Source organism: Brachyistius frenatus, unplaced genomic scaffold (assembly GCF_029030835.1).
Source record: "Brachyistius frenatus isolate BFR_SWC_R1_liver_20210118 unplaced genomic scaffold, ASM2903083v1 Contig_88, whole genome shotgun sequence".
In the NCBI taxonomy this organism is placed as follows: domain Eukaryota; kingdom Metazoa; phylum Chordata; class Actinopteri; family Embiotocidae; genus Brachyistius; species Brachyistius frenatus.
This window is the reverse complement of record NW_027210687.1, coordinates 687,971-699,587: the sequence shown is the minus strand read 5'-3', so window position 1 is coordinate 699,587 and position 11,617 is coordinate 687,971. Positions and strand designations below refer to the sequence as shown.

General features: G+C 41.7%; 1 protein-coding gene across 1 annotated transcript; it reads left to right on the top strand.

Moving 5' to 3' along the window:
• Positions 1 to 8,175: 8,175 nt before the first annotated feature.
• On the top strand, positions 8,176 to 11,575 carry b9d1 (B9 protein domain 1). The gene is made up of 7 exons (XM_069710011.1): positions 8,176 to 8,345; positions 8,484 to 8,552; positions 9,100 to 9,211; positions 9,355 to 9,451; positions 9,579 to 9,641; positions 10,816 to 10,883; positions 11,083 to 11,575. Exons 1-7 carry the CDS (start codon positions 8,226 to 8,228, stop codon positions 11,229 to 11,231), a joined length of 678 nt encoding a protein of 225 aa, XP_069566112.1. The 5' UTR covers positions 8,176 to 8,225; the 3' UTR covers positions 11,232 to 11,575.
• The last annotated feature ends 42 nt before the right edge of the window (positions 11,576 to 11,617 follow it).

Below are 11,617 nucleotides of genomic sequence, written 5' to 3'. Positions count from 1 at the left end.
TAGCATTTAAGTATGATAATTGATTTTGAAAGGCTCTGCACACACCCACATGTGGCTGACAGTCAGGTTAAAGGTGAGCAGGGCTGTGCTGGAAGTTACATGAGGTCTCTGATGGACAAGCACTATTAGGAAGAGGGGCCTTATCACAGAAGATATTTCAAAATGTCACAGCAAAAAAAGCACAGGTGTAAATATTACATTTAAAGATGGCTTTAATTCCATTTACCTGCTCGGTTGTCAGTGTCCCGGAGACGTCAGTAATATCATCAGTGCTATCATGTGCTTTCCCATGATGTGCTGTAAAACGACCTGTAACTCGTCTCGCAACAATAAGAGCAACAAAGCTGACAGAAAAGTGGAGAAGAGGTCGAGCACGGAGCGAACACACCCACACAGTCCTGAGAAGAGGCCTTGTTAGGCAGCCTGAGGGGAAACACCGGAGTGGGCGGACCACAGTTGTGCAGGGCCTTTTGCAATTATCAGAATTACTGTCAATTCATTTTCTGTCAGTTTGCTAATTGACCAATTTCATTTGTCACTTCTCTTTCTCTCAGTATTTTCTCTGCAGCTTACCTCTCTCTGCCTTTTACACCTCGCACAACCAATTCTTCGATGTCTTTACTTCACTTCTTTTTTTTTATCAATTACTTTCTATCGCTTCTACTGTTTCTGCTCTTTTTCTTCATTCCCTTTCCATCCACTTCCTCTTTGTTCCAAATGACAGACTTCCCTTAGTACACTAACAAATAGTGCTCTTCTATGCCAGGTCTCTTACTGGTGTGGTGCGGTAACTTTGACAGGGTAGTGTTGTTTCAAACCGCACTGACTGGAAATAACCTCAGCATGTATACACATGACCCGCCAAACTATCTGCAGCTTTAATTGTTTTACCCAGAAATCAACTTGTTTTTGTGCCCTCCATTTAACACACTCAATAAACACGTATGACTTCTGTCCAAAAATAAACTTTTTGTGAGGTGTTCAGGAACAGATGCAGCTTCCCCAGATGCCTTAATTAAAAAATGATTTTTATCGGTTGTCCTGCCCCTTCCTCTACTGAGCCAAGATGGAAAAACGTTTAGGGTGGAAAACCTGCGTTCCAAAATCCATATTATCATACTATTTAGTATGCCAAAAAAAGATTTTGTATATCCCAATACATAGTATGTTCAACGTAGTATGCCAAAAGTACCAGGATGTCCAGCTGCAACTATGTTCTGGCTGCTCTGACTCACGACCCTCAACGCAGCAGAAGAGACGTCACAATGACTGAGCCGCCAAGACAGTTGGAGGAGCTAGTGCTCCGCCCGCAAAAGGAAGAAGGAGGAGAAGAAGAAGAGGCATTAAAAGGAAGCATACACGTTCCAAATCTCATCCTTTTTGTTTTTACGACAAACATTGCGCTACGGATCGCGACAGATATGACCGAGAGGGTAAAAGTTCAAGACACATTTTGATGATTAATTAGTATGTCCGAATTGTATACATACTACATGCAAAAGGGTCGGTAGGGTAGCTGCAGTACGTACTAAAAGTAAAAAGAAATAGTTGCCTATGCGATTCGGAATGTAAGGAAAGTGTCCAAGGTTTCACATTTCTTTTTTGGACCGCTTTGAGTGTGTCATCCTGGTACTTTTCGTGCACTGCTTGTGTCTGTACTTGACAGTGTGAACTCACTCAAAATAGTACACAAAGCCATTTGGAACACAGCATTCTTCTGTGTACTTGCTATGATTGTCGACTGCGTCTATCATTGTCTGTGTTGTCACCTCTTCCTCCTGTCCTCCCCACCCACACCTGCGTATTCTTCCTCTTGGGCAGCAGGTGAAGTGTGTGGGCTCCTCTCAGGAGAGAAGTCGCTGAACCGGTGGTTGTAAACCATTAGTCACAGCGTGAGACATTAACCTCCATCAGCATGTCTCACTTCTCTAATCTATGGGTGCTTTGTGTGTGTGTGTGTGTGTGTGTGTGTGTGTGTGTGTGTGTGTGTGTGTGTGTGTGTGTGTGTGTGTGTGTGTGTGTGTGTGTGTGTGTGTGCGTGCGCACAGCCGTTTGAAAACTAGATAAATATGACTCATTAAATTATGCTTGTCATACATAATAGTATGTGACAAGTTGTCAGAGAGTCTGTGAGGTGAGTGTTTATGTGTATAAACCAAAATAGGAATGCCACATTTCCCAGCATACCTTTCTATTTCTCTCGATCTCTCCCTCCAGTTTTTCTCTTTTCCACCCCGTTCTGGATGAATCACACTCGCCCAGTGCAGAGCGGTTAAGAGCATTTCAGCGGGACATTTTCTCCAAGACAGCCTCCAGGCTGTTGCAACATTAAACAAATCCTCCTATGTAATACATGTAGGAAACATGTAGCGTAACTTTCAAATTACACAGGGACCTATAAAGGACACTAGAAGGACACTTGAAAACAGGTCCATCACTTGGCCTTTAAGCAGTGAAAATACTTGTAAGGTGTATAGAAACCTGATTTCTGGGCTTGTATGTTAAAATTCACATAAGCACGTAATTATATTTGATAGCACATTTAATGATCGATATTTAAAGGATCACATGTTTTTTCATGAGGGTTTCGAGTTGTAAACGGTTATAAACATTCAGGATCGCCAAACTTATCCCACACTGAATTTAATTAGTTTGTGTGAAGGTGGAGATTCACTATCAGGCGCCCTTTGCTGAGTCTGATATGCAGTTGTAGAAGAAAGGAGAATCACAGCGCAAGCAAGAAACAAGAAAAAAGAAAGAAAAAAGCAAGAAAGAAGCAAGCGGTGGATCTGACTGAGAACCCGATGACACTAAGCACCGCCCACCTACAGTGGAAACCTGACTGCACCCTCGGCCTCTTAATCAAACCAGATATGCCCGCAACTATACTTCTTATTAAGGCCAAATATCGAGTTATTGATGAGTTATTTTCAGAAGGAAGGTAGGTAGGTAGGTATATACTTTATACTTTATTAATCCCCGAGGGGAAATTTTTTAAAGAATACCAGAATACTCATCATAAGGAGTGAATCTAACAAATGTTACCATATTGACTAATTAAAACACATTATTCTTTTAGAAAATGATTAAGGTAAATAAAGTCAACTGTGTTAAGTATGTCGCATAACTTAGGTCAAATTACTTATTTGAACCCAAAGCATGATCTTTTCCTTCACCAAGTTCTATTGTTTTGGACAACTTCTGAGTTTTTCTGGAGACAAAGACAAAGAAACAAAACGGGTTCAGATGAGGAGAAAGAAACAGGAGGGCTATTGCAAGGAGTGGGGATAAGAAGAAAAACAAACAGACATTGGGGAGAGAGAAATGGAGAGAGATGGGAGATGTTGGCAAGAGGAGAAAAAGCAATGAGGAGATGATGAAAATTAAAAGGGGGGGACATGCAGAAGGAGGAGAAACAACCAAAACCAAAACACCAGACATAAATTTGGCAGGTGAGGACGAAGGAGGGACAGTGAAGTGGTTGGAGGAAGAGCGGGAGGGAGAGGGAGATGCTGGGAATGAGGTGAAAAGTGATAGTGGGAGTAGTGTGGAGCCAAAGGTTTGGAGGGAAATATGCAGGCAAAGAAGGAGATATTGGAGGAGGATATGGAGGAATAGAGCGGGTGAGGAGAAAACATTCCCCTTGTAAGGAGTCAAAAGAGGAATGATTGGAGGGGGCGGGGTTTAATCAGAGGAGGAAGAAGAAGGAAAGGATGTAAAAGTAACATTAAAAAAAACTATGACAGCAGGATAAAGAAACTATTTAAAATTGTTACACTAGCTTTTATTTTGAAAGCTACGGAGCCGTTATATATGGATATTTACTTATCAACAATTACTTGAATGTCTAAAGGACGGATTTCTGTCTGCTGACTGCTTCCCGTTTACTAATGACAAGTTATTATTTTATCAGAAGGGACAAAAACCATGCAGGCATTGGCCAGAGCCAATAAAGGGATAAATAAAGGGATGGTGGCCCGAAAGAGAACTGCTGTTTTGGGTAGTAATAAAGGTCAAAGACTCAGGAGGCCGACTGCTGTCTGACAGCAGGACACACGGCAACCAATCAGACAGACAGGAAGGACTCTCTCTCTCTCTCTCTCTCCTGCTCTGTGGTGGACGAGTGGGCAGATGGAGAGAGAGAGACAGAGGGGGAATTATTGGGGCGTGTGTGTGTGTGTGTGTGTGTGTGTGTGTGTGTGTGTGTGTGTGTGTGTGTGTGTGTGTGTGTGTGTGTGTGTGTGTGTGTGTGTGTGTGTGTGTGTGTGAGAGAGAGAGAGAGAGAAGCTGATAATAACAGTTGATTTTCTATACTAAATGTAAAAACATAATTATGTGAACAAAAGACAGCTAATGGCTATGTAACCTAATAATTACCCTGAATGCTATTTTGCACATAAGAGCGACGCTCCTTAAAGCACCACGGGGTTTTGGGACACATCACCCATAAACTACTGTAATTACTGCTTGTTACAGACTGCTTACATGCAGCTTTTTGGAGGAATTCAGAGTGTTGAGTCAAAACTTCCCAAGTGCAAATACTCACTTCTGAAAGAAATCAACACCATCAAAAGGTTTTTCTTCTTCATTTATGTAAGTTAAATTATAGTCTCTGCAAATGTCTATGATAATTCTGTTGGTGAAAATAATGAAAATTCATCTCCTTTCTAATTATTTTTGTCAAAGGTTGTTTTGTTTTGTTTTGTGTGGATGGAATAAAAAATATGTTTCAATGAAAGAGATCAGAGTCACCCGAACATGTCCTTGGTTGTCCTCGGTGGTGCAGAGCACTGGACACAGTTATCTGCTGGAAAACTGCTCTTCTACTTGTGTTTAAAGGACATTTTTAACTCTTAACATTTGCCAGCTGCTTACATTTTGTGAATTAATGATAATTAATTGCAGTGTTTAAAATACATTCAATTCTGAACTTTTTATGATAAAATAATAGACAACGCAGGTTCATTGTGTTGCCTTGGTCACAGTATCACAGTATGCAGCACTTGACAAATGAAACCTTTGAATTTTGCCCTTCAGTGGCAAAAGCCAGTGTGGTGACATCATCTGTGTTCAGTCAAAAACTGTCTGTCACTTGTCACTATAAGTCACATCACCAGCGCTCCTCAGCACACTGACAATCAGTAGGGAGATTTTTTTTTTGTTTTTTCTACTTTGACCGGTGCAACCTTGAAACACGTATTGCTTTGGATTCTTTGAGGTTTTAAAATATCTTTAACAGGTTTAAATTTAACCTCTTAAATCCTGCAGAACGTCTGCTAGGAACGCTGTAATGTTTACTACCGCGCTACATCCGAGAGGGTAATAATGTTTATTGTGACAGTTACAGTCACCAGGTGCTACTGATGGATGGATGAAGTCTTATTAAGCTTAAAGGTTGTTTTTTTTCCTATGTGATCCAAAAAAAAAGATTTGAGGCTTTTAGGCTCAGACTGAGCAAACAGGGACATCTGGTGGTTTGTAAACGTTACAGCAACCTGCACAACTGGGACTGATACACTGCGATTACAAACACGACTGGTTCTAACACAGATTTCAAGTTTTCGTTTTGATCCAGAAGAGCTACATAATTATGATGTAACAAGTCATGGTGAAAAAAACCAACATTATTAGCCACCTATATATAAGATTTTTTTTGTTGACAGTATGAATACTTTCTAAGTGTTGTTGAGGTTCAGTGTTGATTATAGGCTTGAGTATTTTAACCTTGTGGTTGATATTTATGTAACATATTATTTAGTCTAATGTCATGGGACTGGAGGAGGCCTTTCATTCAATTACCTTTTATTTTTTATTATCTTAATATTTGGTAACAGGTGACAACATCTTGTGTATGTAGGCACATTTCTTAATTATTGTCTCCCTTCTTGTCAGACTGAGGTACATGTCACACAGTTAAACGACAAAACTGTCAGACTAAATAAATAAATCTCGTTCTGAGGCATCAGTAGCGTTTGAAGCCTTACACAAACAAATCATTGGAAAGGATTTGCAATGCTTTTACATCTGTGTTATAGCAGGTGGCAAATAGTTTCAAGGAGCACAGTCCTGTGTGACAGGACACTCCTCCTGATAGCAATATTACTTTTATTTTTGTTCAGATTTTCTACAGAAATCACAGGAGTACTTTTTGTGAGTTCTTTTGGCTGAGATAATAGTGAAGTGGAAATCTGATACTCCAGAGAAAATAATTATTCGACCCACTGTATATTGAGTGTTACTTTATGTTTTAAAAAGTATTTCTTTGCTTTCATTAGACAGGAGAGGACATGAACTGGGATGGATGAGGTTCATGTTCAGGGTTTGTCACAGAGGCCACCAGGGGACCTTAAAAGCGGCTCCGCCAAATAAAACAAAATACAATTCTGCATGTGCTAATAGTTGGGCAATAATATTCCTGTCATCTTTGACCATACGACAGAGAGAGAGTTCATTCTGGCGCCTAATTAATACGTTTTAATTTTGTGTCAAATACTACTTTAAATTTGTATGTACACTATTTAATTCCCTCCTTTACTTTCACCAGTACTTGTATTTTTACATCTCAGTATTTCTACCTTTAGTTAAGGAAACAAACTGGATGCTTATTCCTTTAAATGGATGACAAATAAAAAAATGTAACCCTTTGAAAAACATACACCACATGATCCACAGATCATGTCCTTGGTTGCCATATCAACGGATGTGACAATAAGAAGATCTTACTATCTAGTTGATTTGGTATTTCACCTTATCCAGGTCAATCTCACTATACCTTGCATGTCCTCTGTCTTCTGTTGTCCTTCTACAGACCACATGTCTGTCACCTCCACCACCGGTGACCTCGCCAACCGTCTCCCACACTGCACTCGTGAAGACTGCTGTGAGAGTGTCTGCCTCCGAACAAACATAAGTGCGGTGAAGTCCCTGTGAAGGAGGCAATCAACAACCTGCTCAGTAAAATAAATGGAGAGTAGAGAAAGTCAGGGTCAAGGACGTGGACCAGAATATGACTGTTCTAGTTTACAAGTCCTGGAGTGACCCATACAGGAGGCTGTACTCCATCCAACAATTCAATTACAAAGTGCCCAGAAGGTAAAGTACTCTCACAAGTTATCAAATCTCAGCTTGATCTTAAACACAATGTCGCAGGAACTCCTTGTATCCTTTCATTGTTACAGACACATCTGATGTGATGGGGATCTCTACGACTGATCTGTCTTTTTTTTTTTTTTTTTTTTTGTCTCCTTATTAATTTGACTATCAGTGAAGAAATTGTTAAGCTTGTTTACAGCCTTTCAATAATTGGCCCCTCTGTCTCAGCGCAGCCATGACGTCATGCTGGGTTGACGGTGTGGTCCTGCTCAGTGCTGTCCTGTGCTTTATCAAACGTTTCAATAATTATTAGCATACAGTAAACCCAGTGTCCCAATTCAGTTTGAAATGGGTGCCAGTTGGAATTAAGTATATCTAAATGTAAACTGGAAGAAATAATTTCTTGAAATTATGACCCACTGCGACCAACCAAAAATAATCCGGATAAACTTCATTACCCAGAGAGCACTGCATAATGTCCACCTGTCCTCATTATTGCCAACCTGCAAACCGTCTGTGGGCAGCTCCTCTAAGTAACATTACATACACCTTACAAATTGTTTGTCTGGCTCAAAGAAGAACAAGAACAGAGTTAGTTCAAATCCTGCCCAACCAAATATGAAATGCAGGCCGGGAGCAGCAGGGTCAGGTTAGTGTCTAACAGCAAAGAACCTGTTGATGGAAGTATGAACAAAACGTGTCTACTATTCTGTTTCACCCCAGTCTAGCCCTCTGTGTGCTGTTTGTGTTTTTGTTGTTGTTTTTTGTTGACACAGACCAGCAAGGACATTTTAATGGTTAAATGCTTCCACAACAATGTGCATTTGTTTGGCAAAAAAAAAAAAAAAAAAAAAAGTCAACATTGTCCATTTATTTACCGGCGTTTCTAGAGCGCTCATCACGATCTCGTCATCATGCAGTTTGATTGAAGGCAGTCGGGACATTTCTAACTCCGCCTCGATGGTTCTCTTTGTTCTCTGTCGCCATCTTGTGGACATTGAAATTAGCACCGCTTCGGCGCGCTCGTTCAGTTTGGATCCAGCCGGCTGCCGTAGAGAAGAGCGAGCGTCACCCTGGCAACGGGCAGAGTTTAATTCAGTGATTAGCTGCGGGATTCTTCTGCAGCAGTTTGCATGACTCGTGAAGGAAAAACAAACATTAGATTCAAAGCTTTACCGACCGAAACCGAGATGGCTGCAAGCAACCCGTCCGTGTTCCTCCTCACGGTGAACGGACAAATCGAGGGCGCGAACGTGAGCGGCGCTTCTTTGTTTGAGCCTTGCAGCTAATCTCAGCTAGCATTAGCAACGCCCGAGTGATGTTCTCATGTGTGTTTCTTTTCTTTAATGTATAAAAGTGATTTTTATTTTTTTGTTGTTGTTGCGTTTCAGTTTCCGGAGTATGACAACTTGTACTGCAAATATTGTTTCGTCTACGGCCACGACTGGGCTCCCACCACGGTGAGGAGCAGGGTTGTGTGGTTGTCACCTGACCTGTCTGTCTGTCTGACTGACCGTCTGTCTGTCTGTCTGTCTGACTGACTGTCTGACTGACTGACCGTCTGTCTGTCTGTCTGTCTAACTGACTGACTGTCTGACTGACCGTCTGTCTGTCTATCTAACCGTCTGTCTGTCTGACTGTCTGTCTGTCTGTCTAACCGTCTGTCTGTCTGTCTGACTGACTGTCTGACCGTCTGTCTGTCTAACCGTCTGTCTAACTGTCTGTCTGACTGTCTGTCTAACTGTCTGTCTGACCGTCTGTCTGTCTAACCGTCTGTCTAACTGTCTGTCTGACTGTCTGTCTAACCATCTGTCTCTGTCTGTCTGTCTGACTGTCTGTCTGTTTGACTGACTGTCTGTCTGACCATCTGTCTGACTGTGTCTGTCTGTCTGTCTGACTGTCTCCCTGTCTGACCTTCTGTCTGTCTCCCTGACTGTCTCCCTGTCTGTCTCCCTGTCTGACCGTCTGTCTGTCTCCCTGACTGTCTCCCTGTCTGTCTGTCTCCAGGGGCTGGAGGAAGGCATCACTCAAATAACCTGTAAGAGCAGTCAGTCTTCACACAAGTTAATATGGAACTTCCCTTTGGAAACAACATTTAAGAGCACAAATCCATCTGGATGTGAGGACAACATGCACACACACACTTTACAGCACCACAATCTTTAAACGCCTCCGGGACAAAATATCGGGCAACTTTTATAAATTATACATCAAACTTTAGAAGTTTAAACGATATATAAAACGGTTTTGTTCATTTTCCAGGGCCTCAGCTTGTGGTGAGCGTGTACGGTCCAGATGTGTTTGGCAACGATGTAGTCAGGGGATACGGAGCAACACACATCCCCTTCACACCTGGAAAGTCAGTGTTGTTATTTCTTCTTCTTTTTATTTTCCTTAAAAAAAAAAAATTAAAAAACTACAGAAGTTAACATTTGAGCGGACTTGTGCTTCCAAAAATAAAAATAATGTTTGTTTTTATTCCCCAGACACACAAGAACCATCCCCATGTTTGTTCCTGAGCCAACGTGGAGACTCCAGAAGTTCACAGGGTGGGAATAGTGTGTGTGTGTGTGTGTGTGTGTGTGTGTGTGTGTGTGTGTGTGTGTGTGTGTGTGTGTGTGTGTGTGTGTGTGTGTGTGTGTGTGTGTGTGTGTGTGTGTGTGTGTGTGTGTGTGTGTGTGTGTGTGGACATCAGGAGCCGTTATCACGGAAAGACACACAGTTCACGGTTCATCTCTACTTGGGACAACACAAGAGGCTGATAGAGATTCAATGCTGCATATTTGCAAAACATGAATAGCACACAGTTGTCCGGGCACACGCGGGAATATTACATATTTTCTTGATTTGTGTGGTGAAGAAGTAAGTTCAACCCCGGCAGCAACGTGACATTAAAAATGAGCTTTTCTTCTCATCCGGCCGCAGGTTTACCTCGATGAACTCTTTGTTTGGGCCTTAACTGACCTGTCAGGAATCATAAGGCAGGACATGAATTGACATTTGGATGGTCAGCTGATAATTACAGAGCTTGATAAACACTCAACAACCATGGCCTCCCGGCAACAAACAGAGGATCTGAAAATGAAGTTAATTGATGTCCACAAAGCAGACAAATGTTATTAAAAGTGAAAAGTGTCTGTTTGCTATAACAGGACAATGATCCAAAGAAGAATCCCCATAAAATACTTGCAGAACCACAAGTTTCAAACAGTTCCCCGACTTGACGATCGCTGAAGGCCTGTGAGTAGAAATACGCTGTACAAGGCCAGCTTCAAAACAAAGAGAGGGTGAAAATTCCCAAACCTTTGCTGAGGTCATGAAAGAAACGTGCATTACATTTTAAATAAGGTTTCATTTTTAATATTTGTCTTTCCCATTCAAAAATCAACAAAATATCCAATCGGCCCGGAGACTGTAGCTGAAGGCGATCCTCTTTCCTGCTCGTGCGCTCAGCCAAGTTGTACTTTTCTTTTTCTTCGCAGCATCGCTTTCTGTGTGCCAGATGACTGGTTGAATACTTTTTTAATGTCAGGACAAGCTTGCCTTTAAAAAAACCCAATCAGTAGCACGATACTAACAAAACGGTGTGATAAGTGAAAACGTATTAACCTCGTGTGTAGAAACCGTACAACGTTCCATCTACTGTACAGAGTACTTGAGGACAACAGCTGAATTGTCCCCGTCTCCGTGTCGTTATTAACGCGGTTCTCGTCTCTCGTTCAGCTGGCTGTTGGGACGGCGGCCCGAGTACACGGACCCTAAAGTGGTGGCGCAGGGTGAAGGCAGAGAAGGTCTGTGCCGCATTCCCGTCTGCAATTCTTTAATGCGATAAAAGTAGCGCGTCAGCAGCTTTCACCTCAACACAGAAACGCATGTCCCACGGGAAATTGTGTCTCCACTCTTTTGGACATTCATTTGTTTGTCGGCGCGTTTTTCCATTGTCTGATCTTTTTCAGCGCCGTGTTTAAAACGTGAATGTTTGTGTTGCAGTGACGAGGGTTTGTTCCCAAGGCTTCGTCACCGTCTCCTTTCACATCCTGACTAAAGACATGAGGAAGATGGGCTACGACACGGGACCGTCCAGCCCCGAGAATGTCCCGTCTGCAACGTCCGGCTGGTCGACGGAGGAGCAACCATAAAACACGTAAAAACATAGAGAGACATCGAATTGGTGTCCCCGATGTTCTGCCCTGAAGGACATTTGGTGTCTGTCAAAACACACACACACACACACACACACACACAACACTCGCATTCAATATAATGATTTGTTTACTTCTTCTAGAATTACTGCAATGCAGCGTCTGGAAGTGAAATTTAAAAAAAAAAGGATATTTTGTATTGTCAAGAATTTATAAAATTTTACTATATTTTTTACTTTTTAAAATAATATAAACTTCACCTTAAATGCGCGTGTTTAAATGTATTTTGTTTATAAAGTGTGTTGTTTAACACGGATCGCCTCAGTTGTTTCGACTTGAATCGAACACATTCTCCACCCAGAGTCTCGCATGAAAATGTCATC

Coding starts and splice junctions, on each gene's coding strand:
- b9d1 (XM_069710011.1), top strand. CDS start 8,226: ATGACTCGTGAAGGAAAAACAAACATTAGATTCAAAGCTTTACCGACC. Junction 8,346..8,483: donor GACAAATCGAGGGCGCGAAC/GTGAGCGGCGCT, acceptor GTTGCGTTTCAG/TTTCCGGAGTATGACAACTT. Junction 9,642..10,815: donor AGACTCCAGAAGTTCACAGG/GTGGGAATAGTG, acceptor TCTCTCGTTCAG/CTGGCTGTTGGGACGGCGGC.